General features: G+C 33.5%; 2 protein-coding genes and 1 pseudogene across 6 annotated transcripts; 1 reads left to right on the top strand and 2 right to left on the bottom strand.

The window, feature by feature from the left end:
- Positions 1-535: 535 nt before the first annotated feature.
- On the top strand, positions 536-2,066 carry LOC111293944 (ubiquitin-ribosomal protein eL40 fusion protein). The gene is made up of 5 exons (XM_022887020.2): positions 536-674; positions 773-859; positions 1,291-1,393; positions 1,612-1,678; positions 1,825-2,066. Exons 1-5 carry the CDS (start codon positions 572-574, stop codon positions 1,849-1,851), a joined length of 387 nt encoding a protein of 128 aa, XP_022742755.2. The 5' UTR covers positions 536-571; the 3' UTR covers positions 1,852-2,066.
- A 3,555-nt stretch (positions 2,067-5,621) lies between these two features.
- On the bottom strand, positions 5,622-11,185 carry LOC111294010 (uncharacterized). 4 transcript variants are annotated; one of them, XM_022887131.2, is made up of 4 exons: positions 10,885-11,159; positions 7,401-7,456; positions 6,629-6,984; positions 5,622-6,499 (listed from the first exon to the last, which is right to left on the bottom strand). In XM_022887131.2, exons 3-4 carry the CDS (start codon positions 6,980-6,982, stop codon positions 5,924-5,926), a joined length of 930 nt encoding a protein of 309 aa, XP_022742866.1. In that variant the 5' UTR covers positions 6,983-6,984; positions 7,401-7,456; positions 10,885-11,159; the 3' UTR covers positions 5,622-5,923. The 4 variants fall into 4 exon arrangements, with proteins under 4 accessions (XP_022742866.1, XP_022742865.1, XP_089599475.1 ...); XM_089743349.1 differs by having other exon boundaries at positions 5,697-6,541; positions 10,885-11,016; XM_022887130.2 differs by lacking the exon at positions 7,401-7,456 and having other exon boundaries at positions 10,885-11,185.
- A 7,194-nt stretch (positions 11,186-18,379) lies between these two features.
- Positions 18,380-19,987, bottom strand: LOC111293896 (protein ELC-like pseudogene; annotated as a pseudogene). The gene has a single exon (XR_016327465.1). The product of XR_016327465.1 is annotated as a protein ELC-like pseudogene (transcript).
- Between the last annotated feature and the right edge of the window lie 6,550 nt (positions 19,988-26,537).

The raw sequence follows: 26,537 nt of genomic DNA, 5'->3' as shown, positions 1-26,537 counted from the left end.
CTAAAGTCAATATCTAGCGATAGATCCCCGGATCTAGATGTTATGACAGTAAAAATAAAAAATTTGTTAATATAATAATTAAGATAAAGAAAAAAAAAGTGTTTATAAATTTTAATCATAAGATTTAAGGTTTTTTTCATCTCTTTCCATTATTTTTTTCAATAACCTCATGATAAGCATAAAACAAAAACCATCATTTTGGAAGTTGGATTAATTCTTTTAAATAATTTGTAGTGATAGTTAAATTTTGTTTTTCTAAGAATTTTAATAAACATAGGTACATGCAAATTAAAATTGTAAATTTCGTAAATGATAACTTTTTTTTTTTGGCCTAAAGGAAAAAAAATTAAAAATAAAAAAGGATAAGTCGGTGAGTGAAGGGAGAATACAAACAATAACCCGGATGGTGCTCTCCCTATTCCCGTTCCTTGAAATTTGTCATCAAATAAATTAACCGTGTAACCAAACAACAGCCAAAAACCCTAATCCCTAAAACCGACACATATAAATGAACTGATAATGGAAAAAAAAGCCTGACAAGAATAGGGAAGCAGAAGCACGGTTAAAGAGAATGCAGATCTTCGTGAAAACCCTGACAGGGAAGACCATAACCCTAGAGGTCGAATCCAGCGACACTATCGACAATGTTAAGGCCAAGATCCAGGACAAGGAAGGTATACTCCTCTTTCTTTTCCTTCTCTTTTTCCTTTCATTTCCACTGCCTTTTTTTCTAGGATTTGACGGTTTGGATTTTCCGTGTAAATTTTGTCAGGTATCCCACCGGACCAGCAGAGATTGATCTTCGCCGGAAAGCAGCTTGAGGACGGCCGTACTCTTGCTGACTATAACATCCAGAAAGGTAAATATTGCTGATCATAGACCCTGTTTGATTCTTGAGAAAAATTCGTCACAAATTTAGACAAAAGATTTTAAAATTATTTTTAATTTATATGTTTCCGTACTGACCTGTGAGTCAAAGCCATGAACATGTTTAAGTAATGTTTTTCTTATTGGGAAAATGAGACAAGTGGGTGAGAAGAAATTTATAGGAATCATTAGAACTACTTCAATTAGCTCTTGAATAGCATTCTCCACCTTATCGATCAATACTCCATAATCTTGTAGGATCTCAATGATGAGAGCTAAACTGTATTCATGTTATCCCTGAATTTTTTTATTGTTTAAGTACTGAAATTAGGACTGGGATTTTGAATTTAAATTCTGGACCTTTTTGTTTCTGATCAGGTGTTTATTTTAGTTTGATTTGAATGTTTGTGTGGAATTGTGCAGAATCAACCTTGCATCTGGTTCTGAGGCTTCGTGGTGGCATTATTGAGCCTTCTTTGATGGCATTGGCTAGGAAATACAACCAGGATAAGATGATTTGCCGCAAGTATGTTCCCCTTATTGAGTCTTCTTTGATTGCATTTTTTTAACCCTTCTCTTTTGAAGTTTCCAAATTGTTTTATGAGTCCCAAAGTATGCCATAAGATGTAAATGAAATATCTTTCTTTTTCTTTTCCTTTATAAAATGGGCTTGCATTTAGTACTGAAATCTTTCTGTTATCTATTCTCATACTGGAAATCATACCGTTGATATCTTGGCTATAGGTGTTATGCTCGTCTGCACCCCCGTGCTGTAAACTGCAGAAAAAAGAAGTGTGGACACAGCAATCAGGTAAATCAGCTATAGTAATCGTATTATTATTCCATTAAATATGTGTGAGCCCATGACTTACACAAGATTTAGCCTGTAAACCTCGTCTGAACTTGTGCTTTTCCCCTGCACCAAGTTTACACTCGAGTATTTCTTTGTGTTGGCAGTTGAGGCCCAAGAAGAAGATCAAGTAGATTGCAAATCTTGCGGGAGGAATTCTATATTTACTGTTAGGTTTCTGGATGTTTTGTTTGGACGGTAGTGTTATAATAACAGACAACTTGACTATCTTAAAATTAGTTTTAATTTCATTCAGCTTGAACCTTTTGTGGTGTATGTGATCTGTTTGTCTTTGACAGTAAGTTCTTCATTTTTTATATATATGATGGTGTACTCTCGTTATGTTTAGTTACTTTGCTTAAGTTGGGGGTGTTCATCCTAGAATTTTATGGTTTTTTGCATAAATAAATACCATCACCAGCTGAAAATTGAAAAGAGAAATTCTGAGTCTGTCCATTTCTGAAAATTGTGCCTAGGAGCAACCTTGCAACTCTTGTGAATCATTTACAATGATTTTTACGTGTACAATTCATGCATTTTCCTGCATGTTAACTTAAAAATTTGCCACAGATTGCTCCAATCCTCCATTAATCAGCAATTTCTGTGGTTTATGCCTTTATAATTGTTCTGTTTCTTCAGGGTTGCTTTTGCATTTTGTCAAGATATCATTTGTTTCTCGGATGAGAATGCAGACTCTAGAGAGTAAACGCACCATATTATCAATTTGATTGCTGTAGTTGTAACTTTTGACTTTGGAAAATGTTTTGGATCATCCGTCTAACTAAAGCAACTAATGTGAACTTTTGGTGCCAACCGCAGACAGCAACCAAATTTTCCTCAGCTTGGTTCACTGTTTTAACGGCTTAGATTTCAGTTACTAATGCCCTATAAGTAAAACTACTTCAGGAGCTGGAGAAGCTTTGATTCTATAGAAGAGAGCATTTGAAAAGATATCACCAACTATAGAAACAAACTTTTCTATGATGCAAAAGAAAAGAAAAGAAATATGTAAGGGGAAGAATTGCACTATGCTGCAGGCAAGCTTAGATTTTAAAAGCATTAAAAAGTTAAACCTCTTAAGTTTCTACGAGGAACAACATTCCTGTTGGCAGCCGTCATGGCTGTTGCATCATCATATTAGAAGAAAAGTAGCAGTAAAAAATGACGAGGAAAAAGAATCAGGTATCGGCTTCACCAAATAACAGCAGCAACAATAAGAATCAGAACATGAAAAATTCTCTCAAGAGACCTTTTGAAAGACAAACACATAATAACTGTGCAAACTGACTATGCTAAATGGAATAACATTTTCTACACAACTTTAACACTTTGTCATTACTTATTAATCAACAATTCAAGATTAAGAAAAGAAAAGAAAATTTGTAGGGGTAACTATCAATTAGAACATGATAAAAAAAAAAAAAAAAAACGTGTTTTTGTATTTAAATTTATATTAAATTTAAATTTAGTTCGGTTGATTCATATAATTATTTTTATAAGATTAAAATTTTAGCACTTGTTTTTTCTTTTATATTCAGGTTACAACATTTTTTGTAACAAAAACAAAATTTGAAGAGTGAGATAGATAGGTTTGTAGTAAGAGAAACAAGGGATGAAGACATATTCCTTTTAAGGGAACGGCAAAGGAAATTCCTTGACTGAAGTAGTGAACAAAGATAATGCAACAAAAAACCCTGCCCCTGAAAGATGTTTCATGACCAACCTCATTGCTGCATTTCGTTCCATTAATTCACTATCGATCCATCACTGTGCCTTGGAGGAAAAAGCACAACGGAGACCATTGCCTGCCAGTCAAAATTGAAGCTGATACCTAAATTAAAAACACCGTACTGTCTAAAGATATATTAGTATTTTGAAAATTAAAGTTTTTTTTTTTAAACAAAAAAGCCACAACATAAAAATAAAAAAGAGTGGTATATATTAAATTTTGAATATTGAATTTAAATAATGTCAAACATTTCAAAAATGCAAATAAAATGTTTTAATTTTACATTAGATAAAAAACAAAAGGTTGTTGGATATAAGTGTTGGTGTTACACATTTCAATAAGTTGATTTTACAAAAAAAAATAATAATAATGTAACAAATGATATCATAATTATTTCTTATCTTATTTATGAGTGTGCAAAATGTTAGTGGGGCATTGATAAGTTCAAATGGCATAATTAAAAACTCATAAGAATCATAATAAGTGACACACGTTGTCTTAAGCTTATCTTCCTATGCGATCTTGATCTGTTAATAACTTGATCTCAAATCTAACTTGGTGAATCACCTTGCGCTTGCAAGTTGGTTGAACGAATCTGCAATGAATGGGATAGGATACTTGCTCTTGATGATCAGATTGTTCAGTGCCTTGTAATCCACACACAACTACAAGGACCCATCATGCTTGCGTTGGAACAACACTGGGGCACCACATGGGCTCTTCGATGGCCTGATATAACCTGCATCAATCAACTCCCCGAGCTGCTTCCTCAGCTTCTCCGGATGACATCCTGTAAGGGACCTTGGCTGGTGGCTTGGCCTCGGCACCAACTCGTTTTTATGGTCCACCTCCCTCTTGAGTGGCAGCTTGCTAGGCAGCTTTGCGGACATCACATCGCTAATGGTCTCCAGCACTTCTAGCACCTCCAAGAGGGTATCAGTCTCTTTCTCCCTCGGTTCTTCATATTTCACGGCAGCCAACAAAGTGTCGACTCATCTGATTCCATGCAAAGCACCCCAAAGAGGTAGATAAAGTGATCCGCTTTGGCCGCTTAACAATGTACTGGGATAAAGCACAAAGGCAGAAGTTGATCACATCAAAGCGCTCCAAACACTTAAAAACGTGATAGGGTAAAGTACGGTGACAGAATTTGATTATGTCAAAGCCCTCTAAAAGGGATTAGAAAGGGTGAAAGCCTTTACAGGGACATCGCCAGATTGAACGGAGAAGAATATCATGCGAAGCATTTTAAAAAAATAAGCAAAATATTTCAATCTCACGTCAGATAAAAAAGAGACAATCCTTAGATATATAAACATTGATGCTTCACACTCTAGTAAGTTAAATTTTTGGAGAGTGAATAACGATCGCATGACATTTATAAAAAATTAATTTTTAAAAATGATTAAAAATGATTATACGAATCGATTGAATTGAAGTTACAAAATATTTTATTATGTTATTGTGAGTGATATGATTTTCAGACAAATTAATAAGTCATTATAAGTTGATAACAAAAATCAAAACTAATACAACAAGAAAAAGAATAGAAAGCCTCGCTTCAGAGACCCAATTCTCCATACCAAATAGAAAAGAATCGACTGATTGAATGTCCATTTTACGCTTTAGTAGGAAACAGAAACTGCTCCTGAATAATTGTAACTCTCCCAAATCTCAATCCCCTCCGCATGTTCTCTGCTCAAGCAATCTCTCCCCCCCCCCCCCCCCCCCACCTCCTTCAATTCTCTTTATCATCCCCCATCACTCTCTCTGTATCCTCCACTTTATCCAGAATTAGAGGGTTGAAAAAGGCGGCGAGGAGGGAATCGGGATCGGTGGATCGGAGGGTGGAGACTGTGGTTTCAAAGAACTTGCCGCCAACATTGAGCTTTACACAGTTGTAAGAAATAGTTGGATTGGAAATTAGGTGAGCCATTGAAGCTCATCTAATGATTCTAAGCACCCCTTCCAACTTTGGTAGATGGAAAGCTGTAACTCGTAAGTCAACATGCTGTGTGGTGTTTGTTGATAAAACACTGTAATTTTAGGTTCAACGATCAGAGTACAAAAACCCCGAAATCAACGAATTTTTGAGCAACTACGGCTACATTTCTCTCTCATTGGATTCAGCAGTCTGAAACGTACCACTCCGACCAGAAACCGAAAAAAGGAACAGAAGAAACAAAGAGAAGCTATATCCATCTTCATAAAAACGACACTACATCTCCTTAGGAGCGTCAAAAGTGTAGATTTTACACCTAAAGCTTAGCTTCATTCAAAGAAGAGGGGCATAAGCGCCCTGTTTGTTTCTTTACAGTATTGGCTTAAAGCCATATATGTTTAACCTGTGAACATCTGAAATCTGTGCATTCACCTCCAAGGAAGGATCAATGGAATAAGGTTTAATGTGCCAACATCCTTAAATATTCCTGCAGTACTGTAGATAATATACCAAAAGGTTCGAAATTGGATACCAGTCATTTCCACCACCAAAACTGTCTGAACAAATATGTCTTCCTCATCCTAACATTATACGTCATGAAGGCCCTAGCTTTAATAGGGTCAGCATTCAAATACTCGAATGCATACATCTGTTTAGCTTCTTCCAGACCATCAATCTCCATAACAGCGCCTAGCAATTCTGAGGTATTGATTGCAGTTTTACTCTGCTCCATTGCATCAGCCAACCGCCGAATGCTGGAAGCCACAGCCAACATTGCCTCCTGAAGAGCATTTGAGCCACGGGGTCGCTTTGGAAGTTGTCTGAGAGGCTCCATTAGAGGAGGATCCATTAGGGGAGGATCTTGACTACCATCTTGCAAGTACTCAGGTGCCCCCGTGTATGACTCTGTTCCATCTGTATCACTTAGGTCGTCTGAACTTTGTGATAAGAAAGAAGCAGAATCTTCTTCAAAATTTTTATTCCCAGTTGGAAGACTTCCATCCTTCATCTTAGCCCAACGGCTAGGGGCTTGGTAATTTCCGCAAACAATCTTTAGTTCATCATACATTTCAATCTGTTTTCCTCGAAATCCTCTTGCATCAGGATGTGCCTGCTTGGTATAATTGTAGCTTAGCAATAGAAACATTTTTTCCTTTAAAAAAGCAGTCCATGTCAAGTAATATTAAATATATGTACTATAAAAAGAAAACAAAATGAAGAGAATGCAGAACACACTTACCGCTATATATCTTTTCCAAAGATCTTCACTGTCACATTCGATCATCTTCGTATTTGGATTCCACCTGAATCCATCTTGACTTAGCATATCCCTCATTACCTTGTACCTTTTCTTAATTGTCTTAAGACGATTAATAACTTTTTGATTATTCAAGTTTAAATTAAAGTGAGAATTCACGGCAATACAGGCAGCAGTATATGCATTTTCATTAAAGCATTTATCAATTTTATTCCCATTTTTAGCCTGAATGGCCAAAGCTTCAATTAGACACTTGTCCATGGCAATCGACCATACTACATTTCTTCCTTTATGCTTCATCTCCCTTCTCTGTGCCGGCGGGTCATAGTGGTCCATTCCTAATCCGGTAAAAAGAAAAACGAATGGAATTGTCATGTTAAGGTGCAATATAAAACATTGCTCAAAGGAAATTAAATATAAGTCAAATTGAGGACTAAATGATGCCACTATCATCTAAAAAAATTTGAAAAAGAATGATTATCTAAACACATTTTGACTCAAGTTAGAAAATAGTAATATTTATGTTGTTTTGCCATGTTAAGGGATAATAAAGGACACAACAAAGGCCAAGAGGAGAGTCACATTATGTTCCGATTATCTAATATATAAAACGGTGATGACCTGAAGAGATGGCAAAGTGGCAGGTCAACAAACATTAATTTGTAAAATAACAATTGAAATGAAGTGCCAGGAAAGCAATTTCATGAAAACAATAATTCAATTAAAGATTCAACAAATATGACAAGTCACAAACCTATAACCTATGGATCATGCAACTTAAGATGTGCCCCCTTTTTACCCTTTCTTGGCCTGCAATCGATGTATAATGTTCTTAATATCAGACATTTTAACAGAGCATTCAGTACTATCATTGAAAAAGAAAATCATAAAGGGAAGTAGTTCTCTGACATATGCTAACTCTTACTACTTGAAAACTAAATCAGCTTCAGAATGAAAGAAAAATCCTCAGTCAAACTTCACTTAAATTAAGTCAGTTAAATGCAGCCTTCAAAGTTTGAGATTCTCCGTGAAATGTTTTTAATGCGATTCTAAAAGACTATTATTTCATTATTTACTTCTAACTATATATTGATATTACCAAACTAATTCCTTGTCCTCCAATTTGTTTTGTTTCATTGCGGGCACAGTGCCAATTAATAAGCTCTCAAGTTTTATATATTACCCTTGCTTCTTGCAAGTTTCAGAATATATCATAGAGAAGGAAATTTTACCATGTTCCAATCAACCAAAAGGCCAAATTGACAGAGTCACTCAGGATTATACAGTTGCTCAGTAAAAGTAAAAAAGTGATCACAAAAGGAAAAAGAATATCGAAAAGAAGGGCCAATGATATCATCTGACAAAACTGTTTAATCATGACATTACCCATCATGCCCCCATCCCATCCCCTTGTTGCATATGATTATCCACAATGCTCCATCTATTCAAACTTCATTTCTTTATCTCCCCTCAATATTTCCAGCACTAGAAGATAGGAACACCAAAGACACAATTACATGTCTTTCTAATCATAGATTGAAAATTCAAAATCAAATAATAAGATTTATGGCTCCCTATACCCTATAACAAGAAAGACTCATGGTCAAACAGCCATATTTGTTTAACCATAAATGCAAAGATTCTAACAGTACTTGTAATCTGTAAAACACGAGAAAAGCACATGCAAATGCAAAAACCCAACCCTTCCAATCAAACAGAAAAGAATGATGTTTTGGGAGTAAAATATCAGCACCTAGAACCCTGTGCAAAATAGGTTAGTCAGGCATAAGAAGGTGGGGCATAACAGTGGCTCCAATTAATGATAAGGATGACCAGTGCTATTCTGTACAAATCCGGTGGTTAAAGCATTGGAAGGCAGGACTAAACATAGGCTTGGCTCCAATCATAGATATGAACACTGACATTAACCATTTAGTAAATGAATGCAAGGAATTGATTATGATCCACTACTCTTACAAGTAAACAGATTTATTCTTATGAAATGATAAAAGATAAGAGAAGACATATTCAATCATTCTTCTTAAAATAAATATGATACGGCTGGATTTTCTCCATTTAAATCCAATAAGCTGAAAGACCATAACATGCCATACAGAAGAAGCCCAAATTACTCTCCCGATCATTGTTGTTATTTTGAATTGAGTAGTCATACTTATATCCTTCTGTATGTATATAGATGTAAATGTTTGAGAACTTAAAGGCTTTCAAAAATGTATATAGATGTAAATGTTCAACTGTAAGATCAGACCAATCAAGGGGCCAATATACCAACCGAACTGATAACACACTCACCAGCAACAAAAGCTCATACACAAATCCAACTCATTCCCCAGCATTTTAACTGTTCTGCTTGCTTAATGAATTTCGTAACCACCATCCAATAACATTAAACTCCTTAATCATATCTGCTCAATTAAAAAGAAAGCCCTTAAATGCCTCACACTTTTAGTTTATCTCATTTAAATAAAATATCCACACTGGGAGGGGGGGGGGGGGGGGGAGAACCTATGTATTAATCTCCATCCTAGGTAAAACATAAAAGATATTTCTTAAATTCCATAATTTTTCTTTTTGCCTTTTCCTATTTATGATCTTCAAGGCTATGAGGGTGGAATTCTTTTGTTTTCCTTTTAACATATATGAGTTATCATGCATACCATTTCTCTGTCAACAAGTGAGTAGTTAGTGATCACTGATCAATGCTACACCACAATGCCCTCTCTCTTACCTCATTTCATATTTGCTTAATTGTCTCTTCTTTGATTCCTATGTTCATGGTGATGAAAAGGCTAGAGTTCTAAGTGGTCGAGGGTTCATGGTGGATGGTGGTAGGACTTAAACGGGTTGGAGGGAGTTCCTCACCAATCCCTGACCTGCCCAACCTCCAAAAATGACTACACTCACATAAGATCTAAAACTGCTGGCAACAATAATCTTCAATAAAACTCATCAAAACTACAGAAATACTTTTAAGACCATAGTAATTACAAGCTCTTAATGATTGGATTCTTACAGATAGAACAGCCACCCCGTGTTACAAGAACATAAAACTTAACAAGATAGAGACATTCCAGATTTTGGAAGCAGTAGTATGAAAAGTGTTAAATTATTTTAGCTTAACCATTATGCCAGATTTATATGCCAATTGCTGCAGAAGGCAAACTCTTGGTCTATATCGGCATCTGGGCTCCAAATTCCATACATGCTTGGAACATAATGAGAACATAATTACACCAAAACATACTTGCAAAGATTCAGATTAAAAAGGAAAAAAAAATGCAAATATACATTAACACATCAGATACACTCAATTCAACCACAAACAGGTTTTGGTAGAGCACTGCCCTACACCATATTTGATGCAAAAAGCATTTCCACAAATAGCCATGGGTTTCCAAGGGTGTACAGTAATCACCATCAGCACACTATGTTCATATCATACTGGAAACCAAAAAAACTAAGAGGTGGGAAAAAGAAAGAGGGAAGAAAATAACCAACTAGAAGTAAGAAGTTTAGTTGCTTTACAACACTTTGAAACCAATGCTCAGTCATTCTTTGAAAGCTATGTCATGGATGTTATCCAATACCAGCTTTGCAGAACATAAGAACTGACTTTAAGAACAATCAGGAATTTTCCTAGGTCATGCAGTTGCCCGTAACCAAAGATCCATGATGACATAATTTTGATAAACTTGAGCACCATCTCTGCAAAGACTAAGTTTATTTATCCCAATGCTCAGCAAGACATTTGTATTGGAACTGTGCTAACTAGTAAGAGGTAACAACCCCATTCCAACATATAAGCTTATAAAAAACAAGATAACCACTTCTCAAACTTTCCATTCATTCGCACCAATAAAATCGGCATGGCCAAATCCCATACTAACCAAGTTCGGCACCTAACTTTCAGACAAAGACAGGCATTTAGACATAAACATTTTTGCACTGATTTCAGCTACGCCATTCCTAAATTACTCTAAAGAAGTCTACACTAAGAGTATCGAAACCTCAGCTTCTTTAGTAAAATTTACCAAAATAAAACAAACCCATTGCTCCTCCCATTACAAATAAGCAACCAACAAGCTAATAAACACAAAACAATCCACCAAAAAACTCAAACAAAAAGTTAAATCATATAATGATTTACACTTCATACAAACAAACAAACAAAGAAATAAAAGTACTTATGAGAGAGAGAGAGAAAGAGAGAAAGGAACCTGGGAATCCTGATAAAGAGTTGCAGATAAAAGCAACAATCTCGGGCCGGTGAAAAGCCTGATCGGATCGGCGTGAGAGATAAAAACGACGTCGTCAGTGAGATGCTATACGCGCTCGCTAAGTAAACTTGAGATGCATTAGGGCAGCAACTTCTTTTTGTTAGGGTTTTCTTTTTGAACTTTTAGCTGTTTTTTTTTTTTTTTTAATTATTTCTTGCGGGAAAAAATAGAAGGAAATGGGGTAAAATTTTTCTCGAGGTAGGCACTTTCTCGATGACCAAACGCGTGTAGGGAAAAGTTCAGATTGGTATATTTTGGCTGAAGTAAAGAAGAATGTGAAGGTCCTTTCAAAATCTTCCACGTCAGCCCAAATTTGGCAACACGGTTTTCCAACTTTCCTTCTTGCTTTTTTCGCAATGAAAGAAAAAGAGAAATTTAGTAGAATTTTACATTTTTTTTATTTGGCCCAGCCAGAATTTTACGAGTTTTAAAAATTTATTCTTTTTTGCAATCATTTTTTTTACTCTTAAAATGAAAAACTTTTATTCTTATTTTTTAAAATAGGATTTTTTTCTTGTAATTATTTAGTTATTACATAATTGTTTGACTTTTTTGCTCACTCTAATTTTTTTAATAAGAAAAAGTTCTTCAAAAATTTTTGATAATCATTTAAGTTTTGATATTTTATTATAATCAATATAATATTTATTTTTTATTTAAATCAATTGAAATTTTAAATATTTATTTTTATTTCAATTAAACTCTTAAATATTTATTTTTATTATAATTGAATCTTTAATTTGATGAAAATAAATATTATCAGTTAACTAATTTTTGTTTAATGAAAGTTTAATTGATGAAAATAAGTATTTGATGATTTAATTAAATGTAATAAAATAATAAAAATTTAGATAGTTATTAAATTTTTGTTTGAAAACTTGTTTTTGACCCTTTTATCTTTTCTTTTCATTTTTATTTTTTTTCCTTAATTACTTCATTGTGTAGTTTCATAAAACTAAAAAATATGCACTCATTTACTAGGATTGTCAAATCATTTACCAAGCCATAGATCAACATAATTCACACAAAATTAGTTAAAATTCCATTAAACCACCCTAAAATTACAAAGATGACTCTTGGAACAACACTTGGGAAACAATTTAGCTCTTTAATGACATTTATCCCAAGCACAAAGCTCTTTGGGATGTTGAAGTTAATTTCTTTTTTATGATTGAACCTTAATGTAGAAATTAAGGTGCTCGACGAAAACATGACTGGGAATTAAAATGAGAGATGAAAGTAACATAAATATAAACAGAAAAAAGAAGCAAAAAAGAAAGATAATGGATTATATGTTTTGGAGAATTTGAAGAAAGATTATAGGTTGAAGATACAAAGAATCCATGCTGGGTTGTGGATGAAAGAGATTGACAAGTTGCAGGAAGCTAAGTTACTTGATAGATGCTCTAAATATATTTTTTTATCCATTTTATTTCTTGTAATATTTTTAATTGATTTGTTGGATTAATTGAATTTTTGGTTGAATTTTTTTGTTCGTCTTTTTTTAACCTAAATGAGTTAAACTTGAAAGATATATGAGTTAAACTTTTATAAATAAGTTAAACTTGAAAGATATATTTTTTCACTTTTACCCTAAAAGACTTGATTGTTTCTTCTTTCTTGTGTTCAACGCTAATACCTTAATAGTGGCTTTAATCCTTTTTGTTTTTTGATTTTGGACTTCAAAATAAAGTTTTTTTGAAGGCTTTAGATTAATCTACTACTTAAGCAATTCAAAGGCTCTCAAATTAAAAGATATTAAAAATGAATTTGTAAAGAATAAGTACAAATGTCATAGTTCGCAAGTTGGTCCAAGTCTAAAAGTTTTCTCAAAATCGAGAAACAATTCAAGTTTTAGTGAGATAAAGTCTAATAGTCTAAGTAAACCAAGCCCTGAGGCACACTAGAGGTATGCGCAGGTATCACGGACCTAAGGAAGAGTCCTGAATCTCATATCGAACATAATAGGAAGATCACTGAGGTATATAAGGGTTCACACCATCTCTTCCTTGTGAGGCACCTTTTGTCGGATAAAACCGTGAGGTCAAGGGAGCCAAAGCGGATAATACTTCACAAGGGTGTGAACCGTGACAGGTAGGCTGATCTGAGACGTCGAAAGGGCGAATGCCCAAATTTCAGAGTCGCGCGGGTTTAAAGCTTAAGTCTCAACCCGTGATAAGTGGTATCAGAGCCAGTCCTATACTGTTCTATCCACGTCGAGCGCCTCGAGGGAGGTAGGCAGGGTGGCCAGCCTCTGTAACGAGGGCGTCACGAGGTTGAGTGCGGGAAAATGTCACGGACCTAAGGAAGAGTCATGAATCTCACATCGAACATAATAAGAAGATCACTGGGGTATATAAGGGTTCACACATCTCTTTCTTGTGAAGCACTTTTTGTAGGATAAAATCGTGAGGCCAAAGGGCCAGAACGGATAATTTCTCACAAGAGTGTGAACTGTGATAGGTAAGCTGATCTGAGACGTCGAAAGGGTGAATGCCATGATCTCGGAGCCACACGAGTTTGGAGCTTAAATCTCGATCCGTGACACAGGCACCCAGTTAAACCCAAGTAGAGATATTGATGATTAAGGTACAGGTGCACGGTCGAGCCCAAGTGTAGGTATACCTGAACACAATCCTAAAAGGTTTAGATTTAGGGGTTTCTAGAAGGCCCAGTGCTCAACATAATTTTAGCAATTCAAAGATTGTGCAATAGCACCAAATCTCCTAGAATCAGGGATTGTATCTCATCTCCTAAAATCAAGAGATTCAAACCAATGAAATATTTAGAGTTTAGGAATGTATCTTAGGCACTAATTATAAGGAGGACTCAATTATAAATAAAGAGTCCTCTACCCTCATTGCATACATAAACCATGACCTTTTTATTTTGTAGTGAACTGGGCAACCAAGCCTCTTAGTCTAAAATGTCTATGCATCACTTTTTGTGTTTGGCTAATTGGGTTACGAAAAAGACCATTCCTATGTCTTGGAGTCGCACAAGTTCAGAGCTTGAGTTTCAGCTCGTGACAAGTGGTATCATAACCTGATTCAAAAGAGGTAGGAGTAGGAAGCAAAACTAAATACCAAAAGGTATTGGAGCTTGAATCAGACCAAAGGTGATGACCAGAGCCTTGGTTTGAAGTGTGCAACAAATCCCTACTCGTGACAAAAAGAGCCAGAGTTGTCGTAAGAGCTAGAGTTGGAGTCGGTGTAGGTCGAGGGCTTTACTTACAAGCATCTTGATATGATATATGGGTATTATGGTAAGTTGTGCAGGTATTTTATTGTGTATACTAACATTTGACTGTGTGGTGTGCAAGCAACTTGCTACTTGGTGTGGACATTTTAAAAAGGCTATTGTACTCATGTGTTATTGAAATGCTCTTAGTGTGCTAGGTGTAAACATGTTGGAATGTAGGATAGGTGATCAACAAATTATTGTTGTGTGCTGTAAATGTGCTAGATGTGCTATATGGGTGTGTAAGTGTGCAAACTAGTACTTGATAGAAAAGCTGGTATGCTGAACCATGGTGTAGATTAATGCCTAACAATGTGAACTGTGCAGATGTGCCATGCTAATAGATTGGTGTGCTGGTTTACGGGTACCAGAATCGGATTGCTTGAGTGCATACTAGAGTTAAGGTAATCTTTTAGTTTGTGCATTTATGGTTTAACAGTTTGTATGTTTTGAGCTATGGTATGGCTAGGAAAAACCAAAAAGAGGGCCAAAATAAGGTGCGCCCACTTAAAGACAAGTGAGGGAAGGCTTTAACAAGATATGTATCAACAAGCACTTGATTAGCAAAGTGTGAAAAAGCCATTTTACATATAACAAATCGGTTCAAAAACATTGAGGGATCTTCAAATAAGGTAATGGAAAAGATTATGTAATGTAATGAGATGTTAGAGTCCGTGGTGTCAACATTATAAGAAAAGCTAGCTAGGTTCAAGGTTGATCATACTGTATTACAAACTATCATGGTTGTTGATGTAGACTTGGGACCAAGAATAGAGGCGCCTAAGCATTTCATTAATGAAGTAAACTTAGGGATAAAGACCAAGCTACAATAAAGGTGTACAAAAGTTAAGCTAGGTCAAAGTTGTTATGGAATCAATGACTCAAATTGAGTGCACTAAGTTTCCAAGGTCAAAGGGAAAAAGACCAAATTAGGGGAAACATCGATGTTAGTTTTTTTAAGGAAAAAAAGGCTATGGGGAAGCCTAAATTTTACAAAATCGATAGAGCCGCCAGTAGGGGCAAAAGGCCCTTGAGTTATTATTTTTGTACCGATCCACATCAGGTTAGGGAGTGTCTGAAGCTTTTAGCTATCAAGTGGATAGAAGGGCTATTAAAAGGTAAGAATGTTAAGGGTAAGTAGCACTAAAATAAGCCCAATGAGGAGCAACCAACTACTAGCTGAGATTACTTAGGGGTTGAGACCTCTTGAGGACTAATGAGGGGAAAATAGTGGCAGCAGAGTGCCACAACATAAGTCCTCAAATGTAACCATATTTATCTTAAAAATGTGTATTACGGGCAACTCAAAGGAAGTGTTGGCAATGCGGGTGGAAATGACCATTGCCGTAAAGTATTGAAAAATATAAGATCAAGAATAGCGAAAGCTAGCAGAGTACATGTTCGAGTATGAGATCTAAATGTTGAAAAATTGGTTCACGAGGTAAAAGTCAAACCCAGCATAAAAGGTGAACGTATTATCCCTTTAGCAATAAGGGCATTGCTAGAATAAGTACGAAAAAATATCATGGTCCACGAACTGGTCCAGGCCTAAAGGTTCTCTCCAAGTCGAAAAATAGTTTAAGTTCTAGCAGGATAGAGTCTAACAGCCAAATGTACGAAGCCCTAAAAGCATTGGAGGTCCAGGTCGTGAAGAACTAGCCCAGAACAATAGGACGGATAGTGATCAAGACTCTAAAGGCTCAGGGAAAATGTTTAGGTTTGGTAGGATTGAGCCAAGCTTAGGGGCAAACGCTGATGAACAATTCGCAAGCACCCAGTTGAACCCAAGCGAGGGCACTGATGAACAAGGCGCAAGTGCACGATCAAGCCCAAATGTGGGCAAGCCTGAACAAGTCTTAAGAAAATTAGATTTGGGGACTTCTAGAAGGCCCAATGCTTAAATGATTTCAACAAGTCAAATATTGTGCAACAACAACAAATTCCCTAGAATTAGGGATTGTATTTCATCTTCTAAAATCAAGGGATTCAAACCAATATAATTTCTAGAGTTTAGGAATGTATTAAAGGCACTAATTGTAAAGGGGACTCAATTATAAATAGAGAGTCCCCCACCCTCATTGTACACATAGACCATAACCATTAAGTAATAACATCCTTACTATTACTTTAAACTTTTTGTTATTCTTTTGTTAGTCTTTTTTTCAGCACTTGTTGTGTCATTTCATTTTGCAATGTACTGAACGACCAAGCTTTGTAATCTAGAGTGTCTGTGTACTATTTTTTGTATTAGATTGATTTGAGACGTTAAAAAATTTATTCCCATATCTTGAAGTCGTGCAAGCTAAAAACTTAAGTCTTGGTCCATGAGACAAAGACTTATGTAATTACATTTTTAAAAAATCTTTAAAATGTTATTTTTTCTTAGAAATAGGTTAAAAGTTAAAACGTATGAAAGGGATACATTCGAAAATTTTTCTTTTTCAAAAAGTTAATGGATGGAAAAAACTGAAAAAAATTGAATGTTTCTTAAAGAATTTAACTTTTTTATTATTAAGAATAAAAGACAAAGTTATCATTTAATAATGAATTTGATTTTTCCATATATAGTGTGGAATAACTCTGGAGATTTTTACTAAGTATTGTATTTTGAAAACTTATTTCTCACATTATTGTAGTTTTAAACTTATTTCCTGATTATTAGTTTTTTGACACATCATTGTCATGTCATAGTTTTTATTTTTTAAACAAAAAAATATGATAATAGAAAGTTTTTCTTTCATATGCTTTTTTTTTCACCTGTAAAAAAAATTTGTCTCATGCACTCAAAGTTTCACTTTTAAAATTTTCAAGAATTAATGGTCAATTCTGATTAAATCTTCTTGCCACTTGTTTTGGTAATTGCATGGTAATGTTTGATTTCCATTGGGTTTTCATTTTTTATTTTTTATTTTTTTACTTTTGAGTTCATGTTTAATTTTGGTTTAAAAAACAAAAAAAATTATTTGATACTAGAGAAATTCATAGGCCGGGTTCGAGCTAAACCTGTGTTTAATATTAATAATTTATATATTTATTTAGACTCAGTTTGATTCGATAATTTGAGTCTAAAATTTTTTCTAAACCCAATTCATATTAAAAAATCTAAAATCTAAATCTATTCATTAAGCTCAATTTATATAATAAAAAATAAAAATATATTTTTTTAAAAAAATATTAAAATAAAAATTTACATATATAATTATAATAATTTAATTATATTTATATGATTCGAATCGAACCTAGCTGTAATTCTTATGTTGAGGCCTATTCAAAATTTAAATGAATTTTAAAATTTTATCAAAATTCGTTTAATAAATTTTAATTTTTTGTACAAATCCTTTAAAAAATATGGATGGATTTTCAAACCTAGCTCAATCATTAAATAGGTCTATTTAATATCTTTACTCGAATGAAAAATGCCTAGGGAATGAAAATTACTGGTGTATCTCATAAAGCTCATAGAAATAAGAGGTGATAAATGGTTAAAAGTTTAGCCCCCAAGAATAAGGATCCATTCAGCATGAAATAGTTTGAAGGACTTTGCTGATCAGTTGAATAACCAATGGTAGATTAAATAACGGATTCATTCATTTACGTAATAAATAATGATGTCAAAGGGTGAGAAAACATACGAAATCAAAAAGGTAAAAGCTTCTTTTAGCATTCTTAAGAATGCAGCATTCAGGAATAGGTCTTGGGCTTCCATTATAGATGGGGAGGTAAGAAGTACTATGGTGATAGATATATTAGTTAGATAGTAGATCATTGATAGAAAGCAAAGGATCCAAGGAGAAATATCTGTTGTCCACATAATACATTAGATAACCTAAATGCAAGTAAAAAAAAAGTCACTTATCAAGAGGAAAAACTGGCAAATCAGTACAGGCAATTGAGCGGAAAGAATTGACATGCTAGTGCCGATTTAAATTCTTGTCAGACAAAAGAAACAGATAAAAGTTATTGCAATCATTATTAGATCTGCCCACAACTCTACTCTTCACTTGTTGAACCTTCAAAATAAACAGGCATCCTGAGTATTACACATGACCTTTCCTACATTATGAACGACTTCTCAATGACAAGAAACAAAATACCAACAGATATAGTAGACAATTCTATTTCAGCTTTTTCAACAATGCGACTGTGCCAAAGAACCCAAATTCATTATAAAAAAAAAAAAAAAAAACAACAGAAATAAGAGAAAAGGGTATGAACCAAAAACATGAGCACATTATTAACATCAAAGTGCTATTTTTTTTATATGAATAATACATATCTATAATAAGAAACATAAATTTAATTATGTAAACAAAAAAGGCAGCTATATCATGATAATATCAAATATTGGCTAGAAGCTAACTTCCATAACATGATCCTTTTATAGACAGATCCCAAAACAAAACAATAACCAGTCATGTGACATAATATGGTGCTCTAGCAGCCATACTATCAACCTGAGCCTGCATTTGAGCCGCCCTAACTTTCACAGAAGTAGCCCTATGAAAGAACTGCTCCCTTGACAACAACCTCACATTCCTCAAATATTGATCAATTGGCACAGCCCCTTCTTGCACTGCGTTATCCAATGAATAAACCACATCCTCAATGGCTAAATCAGCAGCTGTGCAATCCAACATTTGCTTAGAATGCACGTCACCGCAATGAAACGCCTCATCAATATCCACACTATTCTTCCCTAGCTTCTTCGTTTTCCCTTCATTATTTCTACCCCAACCGTCCAACACATCAGTGTTCATCAAAACAACCTGTAACTGCTGTTCTAACCCTTCTTTTTCATCTTGCATCTCTTTCAACCTTTTATTAATCTCTTCCTCTCGCCTTCTTAACACTGCCTGAGCTGAAAACAACCCTTCCATTTCAACCTCTCTTGCTTTACTCATCCCATTTATATCACCATGAACCATCTCCACCAACTTATTCACCGCATTACTCTTATGAACCTCTGCCGCATCATCCGTCTGTGAAGTAGGAGGTTGCGACGGCTGTGGCACCTGTATCCTCCCATAAGGTGAAGGCGGATACCCCGCCGCCGCAGCAGCAACCCTTGGCCGTGGTGGAGGATGCCCATAACTAGACGTCATGGAGGAATTCATCGAAGGGCTAGGGCTCGGATTAGGGTTTGGGTTAGTATATGGTCGACGTTGGGAATAAAGCGGGGGATCACGGGAAAATGCAGAGCTTAAATTAAGGACCAAATCGACAAGATTAGAACTTGGATAAATCCAATTTTGCAAATAAGGGATTGAAACTAACCCCGACGGAGTAACGCAAGGATGCGGACGTTTGATGATCATATCGCGCGTGGGATTCACGTAGACAACAGGCGGGTGGCGAGGGTAAGATTCCATAAGCCAGATTATGATCGGGATGTTGTAAGTGACACCCTGGAAAGGCATGGGGATGGTGCCGTCGGCTTGGAGGAGGTTAACGGATCGACCGTCGTTGTGAGTGAAAGTGGCGGTTTTGGGTTGGAGGGAAGGGTAGTGGTAAGCGATGGCAATGAGGTTTTGGCGGATTAGCCATTTAGTTTCTTCAGTGTAAGGGAGGGAGGAAGGGCCGCGTTGAGAGAGGACGGAGGACAGCAATTGTTCGATTTGTTGGGCATTCGGCGGTGGTGGAACCATTGGGCGGTGGAGTGTTTTGGTTGAGGAAGGATTTGGAGAGAAAAGGACAGGAGAAAGAGAGGAAAATGATAGATATCGTGCTTTAGGATTGCTTGCTTCCCAGAGGTGTTCTGCGCGACGGAGATTATAATTTTTTTCAAATAAAGACATCATAACTTTGATTGAAAATTTAATTATTGCATATTATATTTTTAAGGAGTTTTAAAAAGTTAATTTTTATTTATTATATATTAAAATTTTATTTTTTAATAAAATTTATAATTTCTTGGCTTTTAATATAAAAAAAGAAAAATAATTTTAAATATAAATTATAAAACTATCAAACTTTTCCTTAAATATGATTTTATGACAAAAAAGGGTAAAAAAACGAATTATCTATATTAATACATGTAATATTATAATCAATAAGTCACGAATAGCAAGTAAGAAAAAAAAAATTTTTTTTTTTTTTTTGTATACAATGTAAGGATATTCCCAATCACATGGAAATGGAAAAAAATAAAACAATAAAAAAAATTTTTTAGTGAATTTAAAATCTTGACATGTTTTTGTTTAATCGAGGAGGGGTCAGTGTATATCATTTTTTCTTTTTTTTTATCTGACATAATTATTTTTTAATACATGAATTATCAGATAACGTGAAACTTTAAATAATAATAATGAAAAAAACAAAAATTACATTCGAATATTTACTTCAGGATATAAAAAAAAAAAATTATACACATCCAGCTCCCCTGCTTTATTTTTAATCCACCAAACAAATTAAGGAACCTTACCCGTCCCTTTTTCCCTCTTCTTGATTTTTCATTGCTTCTGATTCCAAACATAGGGTTCGACTATGAAATCTGCTTCGAGATAAATTTTTTAAGTAGATCATACTCATATATATATATATATAATTAACTTGTAGTAAATGCATCGACAAAATGATAAGCTATTCTTATGATTATTGAATCTGATTGTAAAATATACATATGGATGTATGTTAACCAATTATTTCCTTTTTTTTTTTTGTTTTTCTCAAATTTAATTCATTAAAGTCAATTTAATCTTTAGGAAACTACAAAGGCTTCTTTTTCCAAAAGGGATTTTTCAGCTAGAAAAATCCCATGCTGCAAGTCCTATAGTTGAAGACTTGACTAAACTATAATTGGACGGTGGAGGGATGTAGCCTACATTTCAGTGACGTTCAACAATCCATTATTAACAAAAAAAAAAAAAAGAAACCCCTGCGAGGCTTCTCTCACAAGTAACATTGTTATACTGTGTTTGATGCCAAGTAATGCGAAATGACAAAAAAAAAAAAAACTGTATTCGACTTTTTTATTTAGTGATGAGATTTTTAAAATGATATTTTTTTTATTTTAAAATATTTGTTATGTATTGATTTTTATTAAATTTAAAAATTTTTAATTTTAATGCATTTAATACTAAAATTTAAAATTTTTTGAATTAAAATTTTATATTTTTAATGTTAAAAAGTAAAAAAACATGATTTTTAATATCAAAAAATTAAAAAATATAAAAATAATTTTAAAATATAAAAAATTTAGAATTTTAACTGTTAAAAAAAAGACATAATTTTAAGATATTAAAAAAAAGGATAAAAATGGGACAAATGAAGTATAAAAATTTAAGTTTCAAATCTATATTTATTTTTTGAATTATATCCATTTTATGTAAAAAAAAAATCCTTATATATATATATTTGATAAGAAAGAATTAAAATATAATTATTTTTAAAAAAATTATATTTAACAGATTTAAAATTTTAATATTAACATTTATAATAATTTTCTCTATGAAAACATTTTTTATAAAAAAATGGAAGGAAAATATATAGACTTCTACTACTTTTCCATTCTTCTAAACCCTAATTCATCCATAAGCAAGAAGATTTACTCATTCAAACTAATTAAAATTCATTTTATTTACAAATTCTACTCTTAAATTTTCTTTTCTTTTATTTTCCATCTAATTTATACTAAAATGAGAAAAGAAACAAAAATTACATATCTTCCTTTCCTTCCTCGCCCTTTTCTTTTCCCTTCACTATATTTTGCTTCCTTGCGACCAGACAAAGGGTAAGGCAAGAAAATAGCTAAAGCTTTCGATACAAACATTAGCCATATTAAGGAATGACCATAAAAGGCAATATAATAAATATGACAATGAATTTCAAAACAAACATGTATATATATAAATGGATAAATAAAATTATTATGTCTGTTAATAAAATATTAAATTTTTAATTTCGATAATCAGGATTCAATCTATTTTAACGCCTTTGCACTACAGTATATGTCAATTAAGAGACTTGCACACTCAGCTTTTTTCTTCAACTTACCAATTTCAAATGTAGGAGCATGAAAGCAACAATCAAATCGCTAGAACAAGCAACAAAAACACTAAAACTGACCTTGGCTTGGGTAGGAATCGAAACCCATCGGATTGTGGGAAGAAGAGTGCCATCGAATCCACTGGCAATGGTGGCTGGTGGAGGATGTCCTTATTCTGGTCTTCCATGGACCTGTTTGAAGAAGAAGAGAATTTTGCAGGAGATTTTGTTAGAGAGAGTGCTACAGCTCTCTTTCCTCTTTTCTAACAGAATCAATAATTACTCAACGGGCCGTTAACTATTTACATAAGGATGAGAGCAGGGACCTTTGTTAACAAACAACACCCCATCCCATAATGGGTATATTTCTCCGAGCATCACCAGCTGCGTGACCCTGTTGCCACTTTTAATAGAAATCTTCTTAGCTTTCAGGAGGTTAATGATCCCATTTGAGATCATGCAGAGCAGATATCTTTCCAAGAATTTGCAATCATTTTTGAGAACTGAGTGGTTCCATCCAATGGTAGAACAACCGGAAAGTTCAGGTTAGAATAAATATGAGATTCTACAAAATCAATTAAAATGAAAGGTGTCAAAATTCAACACAGTTAAAGCATAATGATAAAGTTCAACATTAAATGACTAGGTTAGAATATAATGGTAAGTTTACTATTTCATTATCCTTGTATCTTTTGATTTGAGAAAGAAAGATTTCAAACCAGTTGTTCTTTTTTGTTTAGGAACCTCTTAATCCATCTATTCTACTTAGCTGACTTACCTGCAGAGAAGGCCTTATGCCTCAAACCCTGGTAACCTTCCAATTGCAGCTGACATCATGCCATCCGAGCTATAGCTCAGTTGGCCAAACCAGCTGCTCTTTAAGTACGAGAATATATGTACTTACCATTGAACCGGAAAAAAGACGACTTATATCAAAAATATTCTTAACATGAGACGACATAGCCAGGTAACACTTTACCGGGTATGAGTCTAGCTCTCCCTTTCCATCGATGACATATATAGTCTCACAAAATTGAGAAACCGACTAAACAGCGAGGAAGAGAGAAACTAGACTCATATCCGATAAAGTGCACCAAAGAATTGAAAAACCAACCAAACTTAGTTGACACAGTGGATTGATCTTAATATATTATGGGGCTTTGTTGAGCAAAATAAAAGGAAAGAGAAGGGCCAAAAAGAATGAAACTGATAGACCATCAGTAAGCAAGCACCCCATATTTCTATATCAAGGAGAGGGTGGGGGTGATGAGAAAGCCGAGAGGCAAGCATGTATATTTATAAGCTCCCAAGTCTAATCAAAGTCTTGCATGTTTTTATGTACATATATATTTGAATTATAATTTTTATATTTTTAATTTCAAAAGGAAAACTACTCGATAGGTGGCACTTTTCCATTCTTTTTAATGAAGAATAAGATGGTTGACTTTGGAATTACACAGATACGAATATTTGAAACAAGTTGTATGTAATACTACACATGTTGGATGTGTAAAATAATTACTCTTATATTTTGTTTAGATAATAAGAGGAATGAAGGGAAGAGAGGGACTCTTTTAACGAAAAAATTAAGAAGGGATTTGGAAGGCCTTCAAATTTTCAATCTTTTTAAAGCCCTCTAGGTTGACATATAGAGGAAGGAATTTAAGTTACTTAATAAAAACTTTGTTTCATATAGAATAAATTACATGTATTAATTTTAATATTCCATTTCAACATATAAAGAACATAATGTAAAATAAAATGATAAGGTATGAATTTTTTTTTTTTTCTATTTCGGTCTCCCTATATGATTAATCTAATTAATTATATGTAGGTAAAGTACAATATTCCTTTTCCTTCCTTTCCCACCTTACCACCTCCTTTCTCCTTTAGCTCCATTTCCTCTCCTTCCCCTAATTTCCTTGAAGTTTCCAAATTCACGTATAGAATTCGGTCCACGAAATCAGGTAGCGATTACATGTATATATATATATGGTTAACTTGTAGCGAAATGCAATCACAAAAAAAAAAAAAAAAAACGTGCTGTGTCTATTCCAGTGATAATTGAAATTGTGTGTAAAACAGAGATAGTCCTATGGATGGATGCTTCTATTTTTCCAAGTCCAAGTCAACAAGTCTTTCTCTTTGTAATTTAGTTTGCCAGTGCCAATCAAATTTAGCCCAAAGGGTGGGTTAGTTGGGAAATTATATTATGAAGGCTACTTCTCTGAAAGGGTCCTATAGTCGATGACGAATTGACTAAGTATAATTAATCAAATGATGGAGATGTCTATTTTTTAGGGTCATTTCTAGATGTTCAACCAGTCTTTCAATTTAAAAATAAAAATTATTGAAACTACCGAGGAAACTCTTACGTTTTTACACTGTATGGTAATTAAGAATGAAAAATCGTGTGAAAGGGAAATGGTATAAGAAAGAAATGGAAGATGAAAGGAAATTGTATAGATTTCCACTTTCCATTCTTTCAAAATCTAATTTAATTTATTCATAAGCAGGAAGAAATTACTCATTCAAACTAATTAAAATTCATTTTATTTACAATATTTCTACTCTCAACTGCTTTTTTCTTTCCTTTTATTTTCCATTCTTTACATTAAACATGATAAAACAAATAGAAACTTCCTTCCTCACCCTTTTCTTCTCCCTGCATTATATTTTTCTAATTCCTTGCCACCAGACAAATTGTTGAGACAAGAAAATAGCTAAAGCTTTCAATACAAGTAATAGCAAGGGAGCATTTGCTATTGCTTTTTTTTTTTTTTTAAACAGCTAATTATTCTATATGATGTTGATGCAAAAGCCTCCAATAGGAAGTCATAACATGAAATAAACATATTTAGATAATTAAGGAGGTCGGTTAGGAATCTAGAAAAAAAGGATTGAAATATTGGGATTTGTAATTTAGACTTATTGAATATCATTTCTTAAATATGATTATATAAATTAATTATATTAAAATTTGAATTCGGGATCGAGACTTTTTGGTGTTCAATTAAACTACCAAGCATTATGAAGAGGTTAGCCGCGTCCATTGTATTGGAATCCTCATGTCTCCCTAAACTTCTCAATGATCAGTAAATATTTATATTCCTCTCGCTCTTATATATTTTTGTTGGATAAAAAGAAAAAAAAAAACATTAAGGAAGGAAAAAATTATGATTCAACCAATATGGTATAACTTTTTCCTTCCTATCAAATGGAATCGATGAAATCATTGGAAAAATTTTAACTTGTAGACAGAAGTGTGAATCATTGAATTAAATTTAGTTTAACTTGAACATAGCTTCTTCTTACTCTTGATGTGGACCACTAAAGAATAATTTAAAAGGTGATTTGGAATTGGATTTAATAATTTATGTATTTGTATCATATAAATTATTTATAATTTATGTATTTTATATAATATTATAAAAATTACATGTTATAATTCGTATTAATATAAAATATATATTTTTTATTTTATCAAACGTTTATATAATTTTATTAAAGTTTTAATTTTTATATTTTTTTCATATTATATTATCGTATCATATTTTATATTATCAAATTTATCTGAAATATTTAGCCTCTAATAATGACCAGTGATCAAGAAATGTTCAACTTATATGATGTCAGTGATCATCAAAATCTTGTGTCGTCGGTAATTCCAATATTTTCCAAGTCTCATTGTCCAATTGAACTAATATATTAAATTTATTGATACGTATAATAATTAAACTTTCCGGCTAGTTGGAGCAGTAGAGTCATATAAGACTATCAAATCAAGAAAGTGGCTCATGATCATCATTGTGGGGGTATGGCCAAGTAACCACGGAGAGTCACGACTCTCTCCGAGTCTTCTTCGAGGTCAAGCTTTCCAGCTTTGATTTTTGGGGAAGTTAGAATCAATATAAACGTGTCTCATGCTCTCTCCTTTGTCACTTACCGTAGAAATTAATGACCTTGCACATTTTCTATATATTTTTTTTGGTATGCATGATTTTGGGTTACCTGTGTAAAGTTGTCAAAGTTGATCTTAATCTAAAAATTTTGTCCAAATCATCCAAATTTAAATCCGATCTAATTTAATTTAATAAAAAGATTAATAACACAACCTTATCTAACTCGAATTCAAAACAATTCAAATCTAAATTAATTCAAAATTAAAATAATCTAAATTTAAATGATACGAAAGATTAATTTGAAATAATCTAATATTATATTGATTTAGCTTTAGAAGTCAATACTTCAAAAATTGAAATAACTCAAATCCAATTATTTGAATCTGAATAATTCTAATATCAAACTCAAAAGATTAAGATATAAAATGAATTGAACACGAAATAATCCAAACTCAAAATTATCGAAAT

The sequence above is a fragment of the Durio zibethinus genome, chromosome 14 (assembly GCF_047325235.1).
Source record: "Durio zibethinus cultivar Kanyao isolate XHJ-2024 chromosome 14, ASM4732523v1, whole genome shotgun sequence".
Classification (NCBI taxonomy): Eukaryota; Viridiplantae; Streptophyta; class Magnoliopsida; order Malvales; family Malvaceae; genus Durio; species Durio zibethinus.
This window is presented reverse-complemented; position numbering and strand designations above follow the sequence as displayed.

Coding starts and splice junctions, on each gene's coding strand:
- LOC111293944 (XM_022887020.2), top strand. CDS start 572: ATGCAGATCTTCGTGAAAACCCTGACAGGGAAGACCATAACCCTAGAG. Junction 860..1,290: donor TGACTATAACATCCAGAAAG/GTAAATATTGCT, acceptor GGAATTGTGCAG/AATCAACCTTGCATCTGGTT. Junction 1,679..1,824: donor AGTGTGGACACAGCAATCAG/GTAAATCAGCTA, acceptor TTGTGTTGGCAG/TTGAGGCCCAAGAAGAAGAT.
- LOC111294010 (XM_089743348.1), bottom strand. CDS start 6,982: ATGGACCACTATGACCCGCCGGCACAGAGAAGGGAGATGAAGCATAAA. Junction 6,542..6,628: donor TTTGGAAAAGATATATAGCG/GTAAGTGTGTTC, acceptor GCTTTTTTAAAG/GAAAAAATGTTTCTATTGCT.